Source organism: Muntiacus reevesi, chromosome 1 (assembly GCF_963930625.1).
Source record: "Muntiacus reevesi chromosome 1, mMunRee1.1, whole genome shotgun sequence".
NCBI lineage: Eukaryota > Metazoa > Chordata > Mammalia > Artiodactyla > Cervidae > Muntiacus > Muntiacus reevesi.
Window position 1 is genome coordinate 120,268,791 of NC_089249.1, and position 23,361 is coordinate 120,292,151.

The 23,361-nt window shown below is 37.0% G+C and overlaps 1 protein-coding gene across 1 annotated transcript in view; it reads right to left on the reverse strand.

Moving 5' to 3' along the window:
- The window catches only part of SPATA1 (spermatogenesis associated 1), a 64,615-nt gene that overhangs the window by 27,792 nt on the left and 13,462 nt on the right, over positions 1-23,361 (reverse strand). Inside the window, exons 5-8 of the mRNA XM_065910169.1 lie at positions 14,601-14,654; positions 14,277-14,508; positions 5,214-5,334; positions 4,309-4,369 (exon numbers count right to left, since the gene is read on the reverse strand). Coding sequence (XP_065766241.1) covers positions 4,309-4,369; positions 5,214-5,334; positions 14,277-14,508; positions 14,601-14,654 — 468 coding nt within the window. The remainder of the gene's footprint in view (positions 1-4,308; positions 4,370-5,213; positions 5,335-14,276; positions 14,509-14,600; positions 14,655-23,361) is intronic.

Below are 23,361 nucleotides of genomic sequence, written 5' to 3' on the forward strand. Positions count from 1 at the left end.
TATACACTAACAATGAGAAAACAGAGAAATTAAGGAAACAATTCCATTCACCACTGCAGCAAAAAGAATAAAATATTTAGGAATAACTCTACCTAAAGAAACAAGAGACCTATATATAGAAAACTATAAAACACTGATGAAAGAAATTAAAGATGACACAAATAGATGGATCAGAATAATCAGTATAGTGAAAATGAGTATACTACCCAAAGCAATCTATAGATTTAATGCAATCCCTATCAAGCTACCAATGGTATTCTTTACAGAACTAGAACAAACAGTTTCACAATTTGTATGGAAATACAAAAAACTCAAATAGCCAAAGCAATCTTGAGAAAGAAGAATGGAACTGGAGGAATCAACCTGCCTGGCTTCAGATGATACTACAAAGCTACAGTCATCAAGACAGTATGGTACTGGCACAAAGACAGAAATATAGATCAATGGAACAAAATAAAAAGCCCAGAGATAAATCCATGCACCTCTGGACACCTTATCTCTGACAAAGGAGGCAAGAATATACAATGGAGAAAAGACAATCTCTTTAGCAAGAGGTGCTGGGAAAACTGGTCAACTGCTTGTAAAAGAATGAAACTAGAACACTTTCTAACACCAAACACAAAAATAAACTCAAAATGGATTAAAGATCTAAACATAAGACCAGACTCTATAAAACTAGAGTTTTATGTTTTCTAGAGGAAAACATAGGCAAAACACTCTCTGACATGAATCACAGCAGGATCCTCTATGACCCAGCTCACAGAGTAATGGAAATAAAAGCAAAAATAAACAATGGGACCTAATTAAACTTAAAAGCTTTTGCACAATGAAGGAAACTATAAGCAAGGTGAAAAGACAGCCCTCAGATTGGGAGAAAATAATAGCAAACGAAACAACTGACAAAGAATTAATCTCAAAAAGACACAAGCAACTAACTCCTGCAGTTCAATTCCAGAAAAATAAATGACCCAATCAAAAAATGGGCCAAAGAACTAAACAGACATTTCTCCAAAGAAGACATACAGATGGCTAACAAACACATGAAAAGATGCTCAACATCACTCATTATCAGAGAAATGCAGATCAAAACCACAATGAGGTACCATCTAACACCAGTCAGACTGGCTACTATCCAAAAGTCTACAAACAATAAATGCTGGAGAAGGTGTGGAGAAAAAGGAACCCTCTTACACTGTTGGTGGGAATACAAACTAGTACAGCCACGATGGAGAACAGTGTGGAGATTCGTTAAAAAACTGGAAATAGAACTGCCGTATGACTCAGCAATCCCACTCCTGGGCATACACACCGAGGAAACCAGAACTGAAAGAGACACATGTACCCCAGTGTTCATCACAGCACTGTTTACAATAGCCAGGACATGGAAGCAACTTAGATGTCCAATTGCAGACGAATGGATAAGCAAGCTGTGGTACAAATACACAATGGAATATTACTCAGCCATTAAAAAGAATGCATTTGAATCAGTTCTAATGAAGTGGATGAAACTGGAGCCTATTATACAGAGTGAAGTAAGTCAGAACGAAAAACACCAATGCAGTACACTAATGCATATATATGGAATTTAGAAAGACGGTAACCATAACCCTACATGCAAAACAGCAAAAGAGACACAGATGTAAAGAACAGTCTTTTGGACTCTGTGGGAGAACGCTAAGGTGGGATGATTTGAGAGGGTAGCATTGAAACATGTGTATTATATGAAGTGAATCGCCAGTCCAGGTTCAATGCATGAGACAGGGTGCTCAAGGCTGGTGCACTGGGATGACCCTGAGGGATGGGATGGGGAGGGAGGTGGGAGGGGGGTTCTCGAAGGGGAACACATGTGCACCCATGGCTGATTTATGTCAATGTTTGGCAAAAACCACTATGATATTGTAAAGTAATTAGCCTCCAATTAAAAAAAAAAAAAAAAGAAATGGTAAACTTGATCAGAGAGAAAGTAACAGAAATAAAAGGTAAAGAAGAACTAATAAAGACAAATTGGGGTCCCGGAAAGGAAATACATGGAATGGATCTGCTATTTATATTATTTTTTAGAACTATAATTTGTTGAAATAAAAAAAGTCTTGATTTTCATACTGAGAGGGCCCACTAATGAAAGTTGCTCAGTCATGTCCAACTCTTTGCGACCCCACAGACTGGATTCCCCAGTCTATGGAATTCTTCAGACCAGAATACTGGAGTGGGTAGCTGTTTCCTTCTTCAGAGGATCTTCCCAACCCAGGGATCTAACCCAGGTCTCCTGCATTGCAGGCGAACTCTTTACCAGCTGCCACCAGGGAAGCCCTAAAAGGACCCACTGGGTACTCATAAAAACCAGACCTAGAATGCTCAACTGAAGTATAGCCTGATAAAACTAGTACACATTAAAGGAATAATCTGGCCTTCCAGAAGAAAATACCCAAACTGATTTACAAGGAAAATAAAATCAATTTGGCATCACACTTCTTAATAGTAACAAATAAAATAAGACATCAAAAGGGGAACATTTAAATAAACTCAAGGAAAAATTGCATAAGCCGAGGATGTTACAGACAATCAAGCTACCCCTCAAGTATCAAGGCTCAAAGCAGGGATGAGCAAACTTCTGTAAAAGGCCTCAGAATAAATAATTTAGGTTTTGCAGGCCACAAATGGTATCTGTCATAATTCTTTTTTCAACTTAAAAAAAAATATTTTTAGGTCCCATGCTACACTAAACTGGCTTTGAGCCTTGTTTGTCTATTCCTGCTCTAGACAGATTTAAATATGGAAGAAGTTAGGGAATATTGTATGTAGGAGCTTTTTTAAAAATAAGTGGAGCTTAACCCAGCCAGGAAGTGATTGAAAAATCTTGTGCAAAAGAACTGGCAGTAAGTGTTGATCGTATTTAATTATAGATCTGAGACTAAAGCAAGGGTGAGGAGAAAGCAAGAAGCACAGCCCATAAATGTTCTGTTCTTTGACAAAGTAGAAATGATACAACTAAAAGTATATGAGGGAAGAAAAGAGAGAGGGATGACTTTTTAATCACCTTGAATGTAAAGGTAGGAGTCAGAGGATAATTTTAGAGGTAATGAAACAAAAATTTCAAAATTTTGAAGAAGCATAAATTTTAAAAAAGGAGGGTGAGGAATACTAACAAAAACTTGTATTAGTATAAAGGTAAACACTATAATAAGATTCAACCTTCCTACATACGAGGAATGGGGAAAGTGCAAATAAGCCACATACTAACTATAGCAAAGTAAAATGACAAATTTGAGGCCAAATATATCAATCCTATCATAATAAAAAGGACATAAGTCATCTACTAAATGAAAATGACTTTCAGACTGTTTACAAAATGAAACCCAACTTTATGATGTCTTTAAAGACATACCTAAAACAATGCAATCCAGAAAAGTTGGGGGGAAAAGTAGAGGAGGAAGATGGGGTATACCAAATAAATGTAAACAAGAAGAAGTGAGAAGTTAGTATCTTGATTTGCAATAAGAGAAAAATACTTCAACTACTTGAAAAGGTAGTTCTTAAAAAAAGTTATCAAAACGGAGCCCATAAAATATATAAACAGGATCAAACCAACTGTATGGGTAACCTGGGAAATTAAAATTCAGGTCATAGTTAAAAAGCATTTAGTACCCACCAGGTGGAAAAATTTTATTTTTAAGTGTGAAGATAGCAAGTTTTAGTAATATCTAGCAACAACAAAATAATTATTTGCTGCAGATGGCATGCCTTTACTCCAAAACTCAAAGTCTCTGAGCTGTGATTCTTCTACCAGGACTTGTCTCAGACTCCATTCAGCATTCCGACTTATTACATGTCAAGTGTGACTGAACTAGCTGAATGTTCGCACACAACTGGCAGCACTGCTCGCTGTGGCTTTTGGGTCACTTTGTGAGCCATTTCTGCCCAAAGTTGACAGTCTTTTAGATTACTCGATTGAAAAAAAAAAAAAGGAAAGATTGGAGCCACACATTCGAATGCTATAAATCTCCAAATTCGAAAGATGTGCATCGGGTGACTCATTTTCAATGGTAGCTGGGGCAAGGTTCAAATACCTGGTTTTTTACTTTAAAGGGCATATCTCAACATATCTCCCAGATCATAAAACTCCCAGAAATTTCACTGAATTTGCAGGCTCCTGAATTTTCTTGAAGTTTATCTCCCCCGTCTCTAATGAATAAGGTAGAAAACTTGGGCATTTTAATCTGCAGTTTCATTTTCAATCTGCAATCTGTATTTCAATTTCAATATAAATATGGTACAATATCACATTTAAGAAAAATTTAGAAATCATACCTGATTATCCTCTCTTCTAATGATATTAGCTCTATCATCTTCATTTTTCCAAAGAAACTGACTTAAAAGGGAATGATAAAATTGAAAGTCATATTAAAAATGATTCCATGAATATTAGCTTTTCATGTTTTTAATTGTTTAACAGTCTATAAACACAAATATAACATTAAAAATGTTTAAAATCATCTCAAAACTATTATGTTATCTTTCAAACTCATTTTTGATTAACATAAACTACATTTAGCATGAGTTATAAGATAATATTTCATTATGTTGTTGTTCAGTTGCTAAGTCGTGTCTGGTTCCTTGTGACCCCATGGACTGCAGTGCACCAGGTTTCCCTGTCCTCTATCTTCCGGAGTTTGCTCAAACTCGTCCATTATAGCTAAATTCAAATCACAGTCCAATGTTGATAGCAAGGTAAACTAACTGGAAATTTAATAGACATACTTTGTTTATAGTTATTTTGAGAATAATTATTTATAAAATTTCTTAATTTCAAAAGGCTATATGCAAAGCTGTGGTTTAAGTACTATAATTTTGACTGAAATTATACCAATGTGAAACTCAAGCATAATGATTAGTTTACCATACCAGGAATGTAAAAGAGCCAGAAAAATTAATTCTAGGAAACAAAAATGAGGACATAAACTTTTCTGCCATTTAGGTTGCCCCTGATGACAGAAGAATTACAATAGAATAAATTTAAGCAATACATTATCCCCCATTATATTGGAGGGAAATACTAGTACACAACAGCAAACATCAGAATCAAGGTGGTTTTAGTTAAAAATGTCATTAACTTCACTTGGTCCTTGTTTTAATTAGAAGATTCTAAGACAGTACCCTGGGTATATCACTCTTATAGATTATGATATGTAAAATCAACATTCATAACTAATTACCTTTTACTGTCACTAAAATAATCATTATCTGAGTCTTCCTGTGATCGTGGCAATTCAGGATTTCCAGTTTGATTATTTCCGATCTGATTCTCATTTGGAGTAGCTTTTCCCCCAGCTGATGCTGATATCCATCCATAGCAAAGAAAGTTTACAATATTAAGAAAATACTAAAATAATAAATTTTTATATGTACATACTATATATTCTTCCATGTTTCAATATCTCCATGAACTTTACTATTTCCAAACTGAATTTCATGAAAACTTTAGTTTATGCAAAAGGAGAATTCTTTGGTAAATTCAGTTTGGGGAAAATTGGATTAAAGCAATCCTAACAGGAACACAAATCCCATAAAGACACACACCTATTGTAGGATTTCTCTGTTTTTATGTACAATATGTACAAGGTGAGGTAAGTTGGGTTTTATTCAAATCTAATTGTCTCTAGAGAGCCTTTGCCAAAAGTACCTTTTAAAATAGCATCCTGAGGATCCTCCTCTGGAAAGCACTGGGTATAAATACAGAGCACATGTCATTTGTTATTTTACATACGCAAACATGTAAGTGTTCCTGTCTGGGCATTATCACAGCATGTGTGACCTCAGGTAAGTTATTTCTCACTTCAGTTTCCTTAGCTCTAAAATGGCAATAGTGCATATAAAACACTTTCTGCACAGTATGCAATCACTAGAAGTCTTTAGACTTCCAAGTTCTGATTTCCATTCCATAGCATTTCCTAGTTCAGGTCTTTATCACCTCAGTCTAGTCTCCATATTGTCTCCCACATTGTTTTTCTGGAACTGAAATCCAATTGCACAATTCCTGTTAAAAATTTCAAATGGCTTCCCATTACCTGCAAAATATCTTAGCTTTGTAAACAAGGATCTTGTAGCTAAATCCCTACCTACCTCTAATTGTACTATATGGTACTTTTTCCTCTCTTTCCTATCACTGAACTATAATAATAATAGTGTGTGTGTGTATGTGTGTGTGTGTACTCAGTTGCTTAGTTGTGTTCAACTCTTTGCCACCCCATGGACTATATATAGCCTGCCAGGCTCCACTGTCCAAGGAATTTTCCAGGCAATAATAATAGTACTATTACTGCTGCTGCTGCTGCTGTGTCACTTCAGTTGTGTCTGACTCTGTGATTCCATAGATGGCAGCCCACCAGGCTCCCCCGTCCCTGGGATTCTCCAGGCAAAAACACTGGAGTGGGTTGCCATTTCCTTCTCCGATGTGTGAAAGTGAAAAGTGAAAGTGAAGTCGCTCAGTCGTGTCCGACTCTTAGAGACCCCATGGACCGCAGCCTACCAGGCTCCTCCATGGGATTTTCCAGGCAAGAGTACTGGAGTGGGGTGCCATTGCCTTCTCCGAGTACTATTACTAATACCAGGTAAAAATTATTGAACTAACTACCACATTAAACAAATCCTGAAAGCTCCATTCAAGTCATAACCTATTTGAAGAAAGCCTTCTGGAATTGGGCTGCACGGCCCAACATTTGTAACCCGGATTTGAAGTCAAGAGTATGAATAATTCTCTATGCCATTTTAAGGGGGCTTAATCAGTGACTCTTTCAAGAGTTTTTAAATAGGAAGATAAATAATCCAACTTGTAGCAAGAAGAATGATGCTGATGGCAGTCTAGAAGATAGACTAGAAAGGAGATATAAGCAAGAAGGCCACTCAAGATGCTTTTTAGGTTTCCTTTAAACTAAGAAGCTATCATTTTACAATAAGGAAATTTTCAAAGCTTTAAGCCTGAACAACTGGAAGAATGATGGAACAGAAGAAATAAGAAAGTGTACTGGCTTGGGGGCAACAATAATCAAGGATTTAACGTGATAAAGTTGAGGCATGTCAAAAAATATAATAGAGATGTGTAGTGCTGGAAAAGAATAAAAGATAACTAATGGAAATGACTATCCATTTTAATATGTAAAAATAAGTAAAGAAATACATCTTTTCTCCTTCATTAAAGAACCAATGAAATATACTGTGCATATTTTTACCAGTTATATTTTGATACTATCACAATGTTAGAGCTCAGATATTCTGTATTCTCAAGTACCACTAAAGAGCAATCTGACAATTTTAAGATACTGTACAACTATCATCAATAAATGATAGTGTACATATGATAAAAATTAAGGAAATTCATCTCACATCACACATAAAAATAAATTCCTGTTATATTAATGAACTAAATGTGGAAAGCTAACCATAAAATATTTGTAATATAATACAGGGCCATATCTTCATGCTCTCAGGGTAGAAAAGGGATTTTTTAAAGAAGACATCTTAATACAGAGCAAGCACTAACCATGAAAGAAAATGCTGACAAACTTGACTAAATAACTGCAGCTCCACTTTTGCTGAGGATATAGAAAGTCAAAACTACTCCCACCCGAACAAGGAGAAAAACAATCTATAAAATAATAACTGAACTCATCAGAGTTAAGTTTATAAGAAATCAGATTAAAGTTTCCTCCAAGGAGAAAATAAGATGTTTCATTTTTGACAGAGCATTGGAGGAAGTAAGTGTCATTGTTTGAAGAAGTAAAAAGGAGGCTTCCTTGATGGCCCAGTGGTAAAGAATCCATCTGCCAATGCAGAAGACATGAGTTTAATCCCTGATCCAGGAGGATTCCCTCATACTGTGGTGCAACTAAGCCTATGCACCACAACTATTGAACCTGTATGTGCTCTAGAGCCTGTGCTCCACAAGAGAAGCCACCGCAATGAGAAACCCACACACTACAACTAGATTGTAGCCCCTGCTTGCCATAATTAGACTAAAGTCCACAGAGCAATGAAGACCTAGCATGGCCAAAGATAAATAAATATTTTAAAAAAAGAAGTAAAAAACAAAAGAGATAAAATTTTAAGGAATTCTAAAGGCTAATGTGGGTTACCTAGATACTCTGGAATTTCTAGGATCCCCAGGCACAAAAGGCAGTCAATACTCATAGCAAGCTCCTTTCCATGTACCTGTATCACACACTCATAAGAAAGACTGGGGGCAGGGCAGGAGACCCAAAAGAGTCATCAGTGACACACAGGTATGAATGTGAGTGAATAAGAAACCCTATCTTTCTTAAACACTCTTTTCTCACAAAAAGCAAGAGCCTGAAGCCAATGGAAAAGGAGAACAAAACTCTCCCATCATAGGGATTGGACAAAAATTCACTGACTCTGGAGGAAGAATAGTAGCAAAAGCCATATACCCTAGAGGAAAAAATAGGTAACTCCTCTTCCACCAATTTCAGCCTTGTAAATTTTTATTACTGAGTAGGGTATAGGAAACCTTCCCACCCCTAGTCTTAGATAAAGCCTAAAGGAAGAATAGAAGCTAAAAGCTGGCAGGGTCATCTTGGGCCCAGGATCACAAACATACAAAGCATTGGTTTACTACTACTAGGTTAGGGGAAAGAAATTCTCTCCTAAATTTAAAAAAGTCATTTTCCCCTTATTTTCAATTTCTTTAAAAGATGATGCACAGTAAAAGCAAAAACAATAAAAATGTATTATGGAGTTTGTAACATATATAGGGGTAAGATGTATAACAACAATAGCACAAAAGAATTGACGGAGGGAATAGAAGTATATTACTGTAAGGTTCTTATATGATATATGAAGTTGTATATAATTGAAAGTATACTTCAAATTAAAGGTCTATATAATGTATATCCTGCAGACACTTCTTCTTAAAGATACAGACAGCAAATATTTCAGGCTAGTAGACCATGGTCTTTATAACAGCTACTCAACTCTGTCATTGCAGTGCAAAAACAGTCATTGACAATACGTAAATGAAAGGGCATGACTTTGTTCAAGTAAAAGTTTATTTATAAAAAAAATGAGCCATAGGGCATGGATTTAAATAAAATTTAAAAAGAAAAGGTGTTTTCTGGCCATCAACCTATAGTAACCACTAAATGCTTTTTAAAATAAGGAATAACTAATGAGCCAATGGTGGCATAAAATTGAATCACAAAAAAACCCCACTACTCAATCAAAAAAAAAAAAGCCAAGGAAAAAACAGAAAACAGATGAGACAAATAGAAAATAAATACTAAAATGGTACATTTAAAGCCAACCACATCCATAATTACATTAAATGTAAATGGTCTAAACATGCCTAATATTAATAAAAGGCATAGATGGTCAAACTGGATTAAAAAGTAAGATATAAATATATGCTGTTTATAGGAAACCTATTTTGAATATAAAGTCAGATAAAACTGAAATAGATAAAGATATACCATAAAAAACTAATCAAAAGAAAGCTAGAGTGATTATATTAATATCAGACTAAGTGAATTTCAAATTGAAGCATTACCAGAGATAAAGAGAAATATTACATAATAACATAGAAGACAATTTTTTTCAAGAAAACATAACAATCCTAAATTGTGCATACATCTCATAACAGAGCTTCAAAATGCATAAAACAAAACAGAGCTGAAAATGTCAACACTCATCTCTATAATTTTTAAAACATGCTGACAAAATTTAAGAATTCCTTTCCTCAAAGAATCTAAAGAGAATAAAAAGACAAGCCACAAACTAAAATCTAGAGTGAATTATATAGAAATATATACACATGTATACACACACACACATAAAAATGCTGGAAAAATATCTGTACATATTGTCACCCTGCTTATATAACTTATATGCAAAGTACATCATGAGAAATGCTGGGCTGGATGAAGCACAAGCTGGAATCAAGGTTGCCGGGAGGAATATCAATAACCTCTGATATGCAGATGACACCACCGTTATGGCTGAAAGCAAAGAAGAACTAAAGAGCCTCTTGATGAAAGTGAAAGAAGAGAGTGAAAACGCTGGCTTAAAACTCAACATTCAAAAAACTAAGATCATGGCATCTGGTCCCATCACTTCATGGCAAATAGATGGGGAAACAATGGAAACACTGACAGGCTTTATTTTTGGGGGCTCCAAAATCACTGCAGATGGTGACTGCAGCCATGAAATTAAAACACGCTTGCTCCTTGGAAGAAAAGTTATGACCAATCTAGAGAGCATATTAAAAAGCAGAGACATTACTTTGCCAACAAAGGTCCATCTAGTGAAAGCTATGGTTTTTCCAGTAGTCATGTATGGATGTGAGAGTTGGACAATAAAGAAAGCTGAGTGCCAAAGAATTGATGCTTTTGAACTGTGGTGTTGAAGAAGACTCTTGAGAGTCCTTTAGACTGCAAGGAGATCAAACCAGTCAATCCTAAAGGAAATCAGTCCTGAATATTCATTGGAAGGACTGATGCTGAAGCCAAAACTCCAATACTTTGGCCACCTGATGTGAAGAACTGACTCATTAGAAAAGACCCTGATGCCGGGAAAGATTGAAGGCAGGAGACAGGGATGACAGAGGATGAGATGGTTGGATGGCATCACTGACTTAATGGACATGAGTTTGAGCAGGCTGTGGGCGATGGTGAAGGACAGAGAAGCCTGGTGTGCTGCAGTCCATGGAGGTGCAAAGAGTCAGATATGACTGAGTGACTGAACAATAACAACAAAATGAGTCAATATTTAAGAGAACATAAAATAGGCAAAACACTTGAATGAAGACAAATCCAAATGGCCATGAAACATATGAAGAAATGTTTAAGCAAAGAGAATGACTAGAAAAGAGAAACAGAATATTTGGAATTAAAAATTCAGTGTAAGGGTTTAATAGCAGAATGGCACCCCACTCCAGTACTCTTGCCTGGAAAATCCCATGGATGGAGGAGCCTGGTAGGCTGTCATCCAGGGGGTCACTAAGAGTTGGACATGACTGAATGACTTCCCCTTCACTTTCATGTATTGGAGAAGGAAATGGCAACCCACTCCAGTGTTCTTTCCTGGAGAATCCCAGGGATGGGGGAGCCTGTTAGGCTTCCATCTATGGGGTCACACAGAGTTGGACACGACTGAAGTGACTTAGCAGCAGCAGCAGCAGACATAGCTAAAAAGAGAATTGGTAAGGTAGATTTGGAAGAAAGAGGTGAACAAATTATCCAGAATGTAGTCTGACAGCAAGATTATGGTTCAATAGGAACTTTTAGATATTGTTGTTAGGCACAGTCACTTTGGAAAACACATGGAAGTTATTTAGTAAAGTTGAACATGTACATACAATGCTAATTCTAGGTATGCTTTTTTGAGATCCTTCTGCACATATGTATTTAAGACGCATGTACAAGAATGTACAAAATAGCATATTTGTAATAGCCCCAAATTGGAAACCAACTGTCTGTCAGAATAGATAAATAAATCATGATATGATCATACAATAAAATATTATATAACAGTAAAAAGAAATGAAATAGTGTTATACATGACATCATTGTTGAATTTTTCAGTTATAATGTCAAGTAAAAGAAAAAAGTTCCAAATAAAATGCTTTCTATATGATTCTGTCTAAATAAAATTTTTTTCAAAAGAGACAAAACTAAATTATTACTAAGGAATACACATTCAGGTTGTAATAAAACTATACAAAAAGTAAGAAAATAATTCAAGCAACTAAAAAAATCAAGTAGGACTTCCCTGGTGGTCACTGGTTTGGAATGCACCAGCCAATGCAGGGGACATAGGTTTGATACCTCGTCTGGGAAGATTCACATTCCATGAGGCATATAAGCCTGTGCACCACAACTACTGAAGCCCACACACCCTAGACCAGTGCTCTGCAACAAGAGAAGCCACCACAATAAAAAGACCATGGACTGCGACTAGAGAGTAACTGCAACTAGAGAAAGCCCGCACACAGCAACAAAGACTCAGCACTGCAAAAAATATATAATTTTTTAAAAAATAAGAGTACTCTTTTTATTGGAGAAGGAGGAAGATGTGACCAGAAAGAGGCACACAGGTTTCCAGGACTACTGGAAAGCTCTTTTAAGAAACCTAGTGAAGTATGCCAGTCAGACAAAGACAAATACTATGTTATCATTTATACATGGAATCTAAAAAATAAAATAGATGAATATAAGAATAACAAACAAAACACATCCCCTGAGAAACAGCCATTAAACTTCTAAGAATATGATAAATGCATGATATTGTATTTAGAAAAATGTTGCTTATAGCACCATTCATAATAGCAAGAATATTAATTCAAGGTTATATAAACAAATATACCACAAGAGAATTCTATAATGATGTAGACCTATATTTATTGGCATGAAATGTGGGTGACATTTTCTAAAAGAAGAGGATTTAAAAGAGTTTGTATGTGTCCTCATTTTTCAAAAGTTCAAAAATATTTATATGAAGTAAAGAAAAATTGGAAGAATATACACCAAAATACTAACAGATACTAACAACTATGGGCTTCCCTTGTGGCTCAGCTGGTAAAGAATGTGCCTGCAGTGTGGGAGACCTGGGTTTGATCCCTGGGTGAGAAGATCCCCTGTAGAAGGGAAAGGCTACCCACTCCAGTATTCTGGCTTGGAGAATTCCATGGACTATATAGACCATGGAGTTGCAAAAAGTCAGACACGACTGAGCAGTTTTCACTTTCACTTTACAACAGCTATCTCTGAATGGTGAAATTATTGTTAATCCTTATTTTCTTCTTAATGGTTATTGATATTTCTAGAACTTTTTAAAATGTGCTTTTAAAAAGCTTTTTAAAATGAGCTTTTAAAAACTAGGCTCTCAGTTAAATTATAATTAATTTTTTTTATGTGAAGCACCAAGAAATTAATACTATTTAAAAATTACAATGACACAAAATTCATAAAGATTAAATATTCTCAGTCAAATACTTTTATAGGGTTTTGTGCAAGTAATATAGTTCAGGGACTTGGCCAGTAGCCTAGAGTATAAAATATGATACTACTCATAACTTTATGTAGGGTAATTGCCTACTTCATTAGTTACTTGATCTTGTACTTTTCAGGACTACTGGAATCCCACAGTTAACTTTTTTCCTAGGTGTTTCTTCATTTAACCTCTAATTGATACCATGACTGGAAAGCCATATATAAAACTGCAGGGATATACCTAGATAAAAAAAATAAGGTAATGACTCTCACTGATCACATCAAATGTGTGTATGCTCAGTTGTTTCTGATTCTTTTGAGACCCCATGGACTATAGTAGCCTCAGGCTCCTCTGTCCATGGGATTTTCCAGGCAAGAATACTAGAGCGTGTTGCCATTCCTCCTCCAGGGGCCTTCCCAATCCAGGGATAGAACCCGTGTCGTTTGTGTCTCCTGAATTGGCAGGCGATTCTTTGTCACTGTGCCACTTGGGAAGCCCATATTAAATGTACCTAAGGTTAAGCACACACACACACAAGGGGCTAAGTTTGGAATATCACTAGGCATAGTACAAACTTAGAATGCAGAATGCAATAATTTTATAACTGAAGATGAAGAAAAATGCGATTAATTAAGAATAAGTGTATTTTGCAGCTGTAAAGAGTGTTGTCATTAACTGATGAGGGATTCATTTAATTCATAAAATTTTAGTATATTTGATTTTCCATCACAATTTATTTGCTGTATGCAGCCAGGTCAAAAAAAATCCAACTGACTTATTTCAATAGATTCTTAGAGTGTAGTACCAGCTTAATTTATATGTTTATAAGTTTAATTTTGATTTTTTAAAAACCTACCACTTTTTGAGAACTAAACTACCAGTAAGTTGGTATGTGTAATCATAAAAAAATTTTTAGTCTTTGAAATACAAATGTCTCCCAATATTATTTTGTTTTGGCCTGATACTGTTTGCCTGGATAAGATACTTCTGAACCGGTTTTATGTAACAATCACTTCCGTTCTCTTCTCCTTTAGCCTTAACTTTATCTGAAACTATTATAAAAGGTGGTAGACTTTGTGTTGTATTTTGATTTTATTTTTATTTTAGCATAGTATTTAGTTTTTTTCCTCCCAACTCGTAAAATTATTTTTAAAAATCCCCAAATTGAATTGGAGCTTTCCTATTATATTGCCTGTATTTGTAAGGCTAGATTTGCCCAGAGTTTGCCCAGACTTGACTATTAAAATGTACTATAACAACTTCATTCCAGTTGAAATCACCTTCTTCCTGATTCTTGTCAAGAAGTTCTTTCAAAGCATTTTCTAAAAAACTGGGATCTGTTGCAGGTTCTTCCTTTGACGGAGTTATACTAAGTGGTCTGTGTACTACTCCGTCAGCCTCAGCAACACCGCTATTAGTCTGTTGTTTATTGAAAGAAACTGCTGTTGATGCTGAATAAATATTTCCTAAATGATCCATTATAGGAAGCAAATATAATTCTGGTTGAAGAGCCTAAAACATACAGGAAATTTAAAAATTAGTTTATACTTTAAAAAGCAATAAGTTAAAAAATTAGCATAAGTTTAAAATGTCAAATTACACACATATGGAGGAACAAATGATTTGAGTTTCAGTTCTGATTCTTGCTTTGTCTTCACCTATAAACAAATGAAAAAATAATTAAAGCTTTTGTAGCATTTTCCACTTACTTTTAACCTCACTTTTTTGCAGAAGGCATATATCTGTGATATAAAAATCACATCAAGTAGTTGGTACTAAAGCTGGTAACTAAGCTAGATTCTAGAAAAGGTAGAATATATCCTGCTTCTATTCAGTGTACTAAACATAATAGAAACTCTATGTTATTTAACAACAGTAATTATGGCTCTCACTTGCATGGACTTACTATGTGCCAGGCCCTATTCTAAATGCTTTACACGTACATATAAAGCTCAGTTAATCCTCACAGTTCCATGTGATAGACATACATATTGTCTGTAGCTCACAGATGAGAATGAGGCAAAGAGAGGTTAAGTATCTTGCCTAAGATTTTAGAAGTAGGAAGTTTCCAAGTTGGGATGCAAAACCAGGTAATCTAGTTCCAGAATCCAACTTTGTAAACTTTACTCCCTAAACGTTAGACCCACAGAGTTAATTTGCTACTTGTTTATTCATTCAACAAGTATGGAGGGCATAGTGTGTCAGGTAATGTTCTATAGGGTGGGGATACAATGGTAATGTGAAGTCCCTGCTCTCATGTAGCTTATATTCTACTTGGAGAGTAGATGTTAAAAAAAACATGATTTAAGGTAGTGATACATGATTTATGAAAATAAAATGCAGTGATGTAATAGAGAGTAATTCAGAGAAAGAATATCTGAAAATTAGGTGGTCAGGGAAGGCATTTTGTAAAAAAAAGAAAAAGACAATAATTGAGCTGAGAACTGAATTATGAAAAAAAAAAAAGCAATCTATCTGAAAATCGGGGGAAGTGATTTCCAGGCAGGTACAAAGATGATGAAATAGATGTGAGTTTGGCTTCATGTGAGGACCAAAGGAAGATTTTGTGGCTAAAATAGAACCAAGAAGAAAATAGTAGTAGATGAAATCTGAGAGCCAGTCTGTTCATGAGAATCTTCTTATCTCTTGCCTAGCCACTGTAAGACTCCTGGTTACAATTCCTATCTCTGGTTTCTTAAGGCTCTCATCACGTTATCTTCTGCTCAAAAACTACAAAGTTTCAGAAAAAAAAAATCCAAATTCATTAATCTGGCATTCAAGACCTTCAACCACCTATGTTTACAATTGTCTACTATTCCTTTTCACACAGTCAGTGCTCCAGTAAAAACTGAACCACTCACTTTTCTGTAGTTGCCTGCTTTGCCACTTTCGTGCTCATTCTGCTTTCTCTACTTAGAAAGCTTCTGCTACCCAACATTTTTGCAAGATCAAATCAAGATCAAGATCTGTCAAAATCCACTGATGATCACTTCTTTCCTAAAGTTTTCCATTTCACCTGTTCTCTTTCTGGAAGGAGTCTCTTTTTCTTCTAAATATACAGAATCAGTTCAGTTCAGTTCAGTTGCTTGTGTCCCACTCTTTGCAACACCATGGACTGCAGCACGCCAGACCTCCCTGTCCATCACCAACTTCGAGTTTACTCAAATTCATGCCCATTAAGTTGGTAATGCCATCCAACCATCTCATCCTATGTTGTCAACTTCTACTCCCACCTTCAATCTTTCCCAGCATCAGGGTCTTTTCAGATGAGTCACTTTGCATCAGGTGACCAAAGTATTGGAGTGTCAGCTTCAGCATCAGTCCTTCCAATGAATATTCAGGACTGATCTGGGGCTTCCATGGTGGCTCAGATCTTAAAGCATCTGCCTGCAATGAAGGAGAGACCCAGGTTTGATCCCTGGGTTAGGAAGATCCCCTGGAGAAGGAAATGGCAACCCACTCCAGTATTCTTCCCTGCAGAATTCCATGGACAGAGGATCCTGGTGGGCTGCAGTCATGGGGTTGCAAATAGTCAGACACGACTGAGCGATTTCACTTTCTTTTTCTTTCTTTTTTCCTTTAAGATGGACTGGTTGGATCATCTTGCAGTCCAAGGGACTCTCAGGAATCTTCTCCAACACCACAGTTCAAAAGCATCAATTCTTCGGCACTCAGCTTTCTTTAAGATCCACCTCTCACATCCATACATGACCACTGGAAAAACCATAGCTTTGACTAGATGGACCTTTGTTGGCAAAGTAACGTCTCTGCTTTTAAATATGCTGTCTAGGTTGGTCATAACTTTTCTTCCAAGGAGCAAGTGTCTTTTTAATTTCACGGCTGCAGTTACCATCTGCAGTGATTTTGGAGCCCCACAAAAATAAAGTCTGTCACTGTTTCCACTGTTTCCCCATCTATTTGCCATGAAGTGATGGGACTAGAAGCCATGATCTTAGTTTTCTGACTATGAGTTTTATGCCAACTTTTTTACTCTCCTCTTTCACTTTCAACAAGAGGCTCTTTAGTTCCTCTTTCCTTTCAGCCATAAGGGTGGTGTCATCTGTATATCTGAGGTTATTGATATTTCTCCCAGCTTGTGATTTCAGCTTCTGCTTCATCTAGCTCAGCATTTCTCATGATGTACTCTGCATATAAGTTAAATAAGAAGGGTGACAATATACAGCCTTGACATACTCCTTTCCCAATTTGGAACCAGTCTGTTATTCCATGTTCAGTTCTAACTGTTGCTTCTACCTGCATATGATTTTCTCAAGGGGCAAGTCAGGTAGTCTGGTATTCCCTTCTCTCTAAGAATTTTCCACAGTTTGTTGTGATCCACACAGTCAAAGGCTTTGGCAGAGTCAGTAAAGCAGATGTTTTTCTGGAAGTCTCTTGCTTCTAGAGTTTTGCCAAGAGAACACACTGGTCATAACAAACACCCTCTTCCAACAACACAAGAGAAGACTACACATGGACATCACCAGATGGTCAATACTGAAATCAGACTGATCATATTATTTGCAGCCAAAGATGGAGAAGCTCTCTATACAGTCAGCAAAAGCAAGACTGGGAGCTGACTGTGGCTCAGATCATGAACTCCTTATTGCCAAATTCAGATTGAAATTGAAGAAAGTAGGGAAAACCACTACCACATTCAGGTATGACCTAAATCAAATCCCTTACGATTATACAGTGGAAGTGAGAGATAGATTCAAGGGATTAGATATGATAGACAGCCTGAAGAACTATGGACGGAGGTTCATGACATTATACAGGAGGCAGGGATCAAGACCATCCGCAAGAAAAAGAAATGCAAAAAGGCAAAATGGTTGTCTGACCAGGCCTTACAAATAGCTGAGAAAAGAAGTCAAGGCAAAGGAGAAAAGAAAAGACATACACATCTGAATGCAGAGTTCCAAAGAAGAGCAAGGAGAGATAAGATATTTGAATCAGTTCTAATGAGATGGATGAAACTGGAGCCCATTATACAGAGTGAAGTAAGCCAGAAAGATAAAGAACATTACAGTATACTAACACATATATATGGAATTTAGAAAGATGGTAACAATAATCCTATATGCAAAACAGAAAAAGAGACACAGAAGTACAGAACAGACTTTTGAACTCTGTGGGGGAAGGTGAGGGTGGGATGTTTTGAAAGAACAGCATGTATATTATCTATGGTGAAACAGATCACCAGCCCAGGTGGGATGCATGAGTCAAGTGCTTGGGCCTGGTGGACTGAGAAGACCCAGAGGAATCGGGTGGAGAGGGAGGTGGGAGGGGGGATCGGGATGGGGAATATGTGTAACTCTATGGATGATTCATATCAGTGTATGACAAAACCCACTGAAAAATAAAAAAAAATAAAACAAAAACAAAAACAAAACAAAACAAAAAGATAGCCTTCCTCAGTGATCAATGCAAAAAGAGGAAAACAAAAGAATGGGAAAGACTAGAGATCTCTTTAAGAAAATTAGAGACACCAAGGGAACATTTCATGCAAAGATGGGCACAATAAAGGACAGAAATGGTATGGACCTAACAGAAGCAGAAGATATTAAGAAGAGGTGGCAAGAAAACACAGAAGAACTATACAAAAAAGATCTTCATGACACAGATAATCACGATGGTGTGATCAGTCACCTAGAGTCAGACATCCTGGAATGCGAAGTCAGTGGGCCTTAGGAAGCATCACTATGAACAAAGCTAGAAGAGGTGATGGAATTCAAGTTGAGTTATTTCAAATCCTAAAAGATGATGCTGTGAAAGTGCTGCACTCAATATGCCAGCAAATTTAAAAACTCAGCAGTGGCCACAGGACTGGGAAAGATCAGTTTCATTCCAATCCCAAAGAAAGGCAATGCCAGAGAATGCTCAAACTACGTCACAGTTGCATTCATCTCAGACACTAGCAAAATAATGCTCAAAATTCTCCAAGCCAGGCCTCAACAGTATGTGAACTGTGAACTTCCAGATGTTCAAGCCAGATTTAGAAAAGGCAGAGGAACCAGAGATCAAATTGTCAACATCCATTGGATCATCGAAATACACAGAATATGCTGTTTTAATTATTTCTATATTTTATCTTCACGACTAAACTGAATATTTGTTAAGGGAAAAATCTATGTCCAATTCTTTTTTTCTCTTATTTTGTATACAGAAAAACATCAATAACTATTTGTTGAAAACAATAAATTATTAGAAACATTCTAGAACTCGATTTTAATTACTGTCAAATCACTTCTAATTTAGAATTCTGTGGCTGATATTTAGTAATTTACATATCATGAAAAAGAACAAACATTTATGGGAGTAATTCTTTTCCTTCCAAGATTCAGATCAACTCAGTTCAGTCGCTCAGTCGTGTCTGACTCTTTGTGAACCCATGAATCGCAGCACGCCAGGCCTTCCTGTCCATCACCAACTCACGGAGTTTACTCAAACCCATGTCCATCGAGTTGGTGATCCTATCCAACCATCTCATCCTCTGTCGTCCCCTTCTCCTCCTGCCCCCAATCCGTCCCAGCATCAGGGTCTTTTCCAATGAGTCAACTCTTTGCATGAGGTGGCCAAAGTACTGGAGTTTCAGCCTCAGCATCAGTCCTTCCAATGAACACCCAGGACTGATCTCCTTTAGGATGGACTGGTTGGATCTCCTTGTAGTCCAAGGGACTCTCAAGAGTCTTCTCCAACGCTATAGTTCAGAGGCATCAATTTTTCGGCACTCAACTTTATTTACAGTCCAACTCTCACATCCATACATGACCACTGGAAAAACCATAGCCTTGACAAGACGGACATTTGTTGGCAAAGTAATGTCTCTGCTTTTTAATATGCTGTCTAGGTTGGTCATAACTTTCCTTCCAAGGAATAAGCGTCTTAATTTCATGGCTGCAGTCACCATCTGCAGTGATTTTGGAGCCCCCAAAAATAAAGTCTGACACTGTTTCCATTGTCTCTTCATCTATTTCACATGAAGTGATGGGACCGGATGCCATTATCTTAGTTTTCTGAATGTTGACCTTTAAGCAAACTTTTTCACTCTCCTCTTTCACTTTCATCAAAAGGCTTTTTAGTTCCTCTTCACTTTCTGCCATAAGCATGGTATCATCTGCATATCTGAGGTTATTGATATTTCTCCCAGCAATCTTGATTCCCGCTTGTGCTTCATCCAGCCCAGCATTTCTCATGATGTACTCTGCATATAAGTTAAATAGGCAGGGTGACAATAGACAGCCTTGACGTACTCCTTTTCCTATTTGGAACCAGTCTGTTGTTCCATGTCCAGTTCTAACTGTTGCTTCCTGACCTGCATACAGGTTTCTCAAGAGGCAGGTCAGGTGGTCTGGTATTTCCATTTCCTTCAGAATTTTCCACAGTTTATTGTGATCCACACAGTCAAAGGCTTTGGCATAGTCAATAAAGCAGAAATAGATGTTTTTCTGGAGCTCTCTTGCTTTTTCAATGATCCAGACGATGGTGGCAATTTTATCTCTGGTTCCTCTGCCTTTTCTAAGACCAGCTTGGACATCTGGAAGTTCTCGGTTCACGTATTGCTGAAGCCTGACTTGGAGAACTTTGAGCATTACTTTACTAGCATGTGAGATGAGTGTATTTGTGTGGTAGTTTGAGCATTTTTTGGCATTGCCTTTCTTAGGGATTGGAATGGAAACTGACCTTTTCCAGTCCTGTGTCCACTGCTGAGTTTTTAAATTTGCTGGCATATTGAGTGCAGCACTTTCACAGCATCATCTTTCAGGATTTGAAATAGTTCAACTGGAATTCCATCACATCCACTAGCTTTGTTCATAGTGATGCTTTCTAAGGCCCACCTGAGTTCACATTCCAGGATGTCTGGCTCTAGGTGAGTGACCACACCATTGTGATTATCTGGTTCATGAAGATCTTTTTTTACAGGTCTTCTGTGTATTCTTGCCACCTCTTCTTAATATCTTCTGCTTTGTTAGGTCCATACCATTTCAGTCCTTTATTGAACCCATCTTTGCATGAAATGTTCCCTTGATATCTCTAATTTTCTTGAAGAGATCTCTAGTCTTTCCCATTCTGTTGTTTTCCTCTATTTCTTTGCATTGATCGCTGAGGAAGGCTTTCTTATCTCTCCTTGCTCTTCTTTGGAACTCTGCATTCAAATGGGAATATCTTTCCTTTTCTTCTTTGCTTTTCACTTCTCTTCTTTTCAGAAAACTAACTTAATGATCAGTAAATTAATATTCTGTGCATGGAACAGAACTCTATGACAAAATATTCAAATCTAGTAGATAAGCCCAAGAATTCCAATAGCAAATTCCTCTACAGTACTACTTTGGGGGGCATGTTTATTTTTTTCCATTATCATTCATCATTTAATTTTTTTCAATAAACACTTAAATGCCTCTAAGTGCTAAAAGCCTTGTTAGGCACTCATATATAAAATAGTGACTAAAATAAGGCCTTTGCTCATAGGGAGCTACTGTCTAGACAGAGTTAGATGTTAAACAAATAACCACATAAGGAAATACATAATAATGATATGTTTAAACTAGAGTAGAATAGGAATAAATGGCATTTTAGAGTTTCAGTTCAGTTCAGTCATTCAGTCATGTCCAACTCTTTTCGACCCCATGGACTGCAGCACACCAGGCTTCCATGTCCATCACCAACTCCCGAAGCTTGTTCAAACTCATGTCCATCACGTTGCTGATGTCATCCAACCATTTCATCCTCTGTCATCCCCTTTTCCTCCTGCCTTCAATCTTTCCCAGCATTAGAGTCTTTTCTAAAGAGTCAGTTCTTCACATCAGGTGGCCAAATTATTGGAGCTTATGCTTCATCATCAGTCCTTCCAATGAACATTCAGGACTGATTTCCTTTAGGATTGACTGGTTTGATCTCTTTGCAGTCCAAGGGACTCTCAAGAATCTTCTCCAACACCACAGTTCAAAAGCATCAATTCTTCGGTGCTCAGCTTTCTTTATAGTTTAACTCTCACATCCACACACGACTACTGGAAAAACCATAGCTTTGACTAGATGGACCTTTGTTGGCATAGTAATGTCTCTGCTTTTAAATATGCTGTCTAGGTTGGTCATAACTTTTCTTCCGAGGAGCAATCATCTTTTAATTTCAAGGCTGCAGTCACCATCTGCAGTGATTTTGGAGTCCAAGAAAATAAAGTCTGTCACTGTTTCTGTTGTTTCCCCATCTACTTGACATGAAGTGATCGACTGGATGCCATGATCTTCGTTTTTTGAACGCTGAAATTTAAGCCAGCTTTTTCACTGTCTTCTTTCACCATCATCAAGAGGCTCTTTAATTCCTGTTTGCTTTCTGCCATAAGGGTGGTGTTAACATGCATATCTGAGATTATTGCTATTTCTCCAGGCAATCTGGATTTCCACTTGTGCTTCATCCAGCCCTGCATTTCACATGAAGTACTTAGCATATAAGTTAAATAAGCAGGGTGACAAAATACAGCCTTGACGTACTCCTTTCCCAATTTGGAACCAGTCTGTTGTTCTTTGTCTGGTCCTAACTATTGCTTCTTGACCTGCACACAGATTTCTCAGTAGGCAGGTCAGGTGGTCTGGTACTCCCATCTTTTTCAGAATTTTCCACACTTTGTTGTGATCCACACAGTCAAAGGCTTTAGCGTAGTCAGTGAAACACAAGTAGATGTTTTTCTGGAATTCTCCTGCTTTTTCGATGATCCAGCAGATGTTGACAATTTTATCTCTGGTTCTTTTGCCTTTTATAAGTACAGCTTGAACACCTGGAAGTTCTTGGTTCACATACTGTTGAAGCCTATCTTGGAGCATTTTGAGCATTACTTTGCTAATATGTGAGATGAGTGCAACTGTGTGGTAGTTTTAACATTTTTTGGCATTGCCTTTCTTTGGGATTGGAATGAAAACTGACCTTTTCCAGTCGTGTGGCCCAGTGCTTAATTTTCCATATTTGCTGGTATATTGAGTGCAGCACTTTCACAGCATCATCTTTTAGGATTTTAAATAGCTCACCTGAAATTCCATCACCTCCATTAACTTTGTTCATAGTAATGCTTCTTAAGGCCCACTTGACTTCACACTCCAGGATGTCTGGTGCTGGGTGAGTGATCACACCACCATGGTTATCTCTGTCATTAAGATCTTTTTTTGTACAGTTATTCTGTGTATTCTTGCCACCTCTTTTTAATATCTTCTGCTTCTGTTAGGTCCATACCATTTCTGTCCTTTATTGTGCCCATCTTTGCATGAAATGTTCCCTTGGTGTCTCTAATTTTCTTGAAAAGAGCTCTAGTCTTTCCCATCCTATTGTTTTCCTGTTTTTTACACTGATCACTAAGGAGGGCTTTCTTATCTCCTC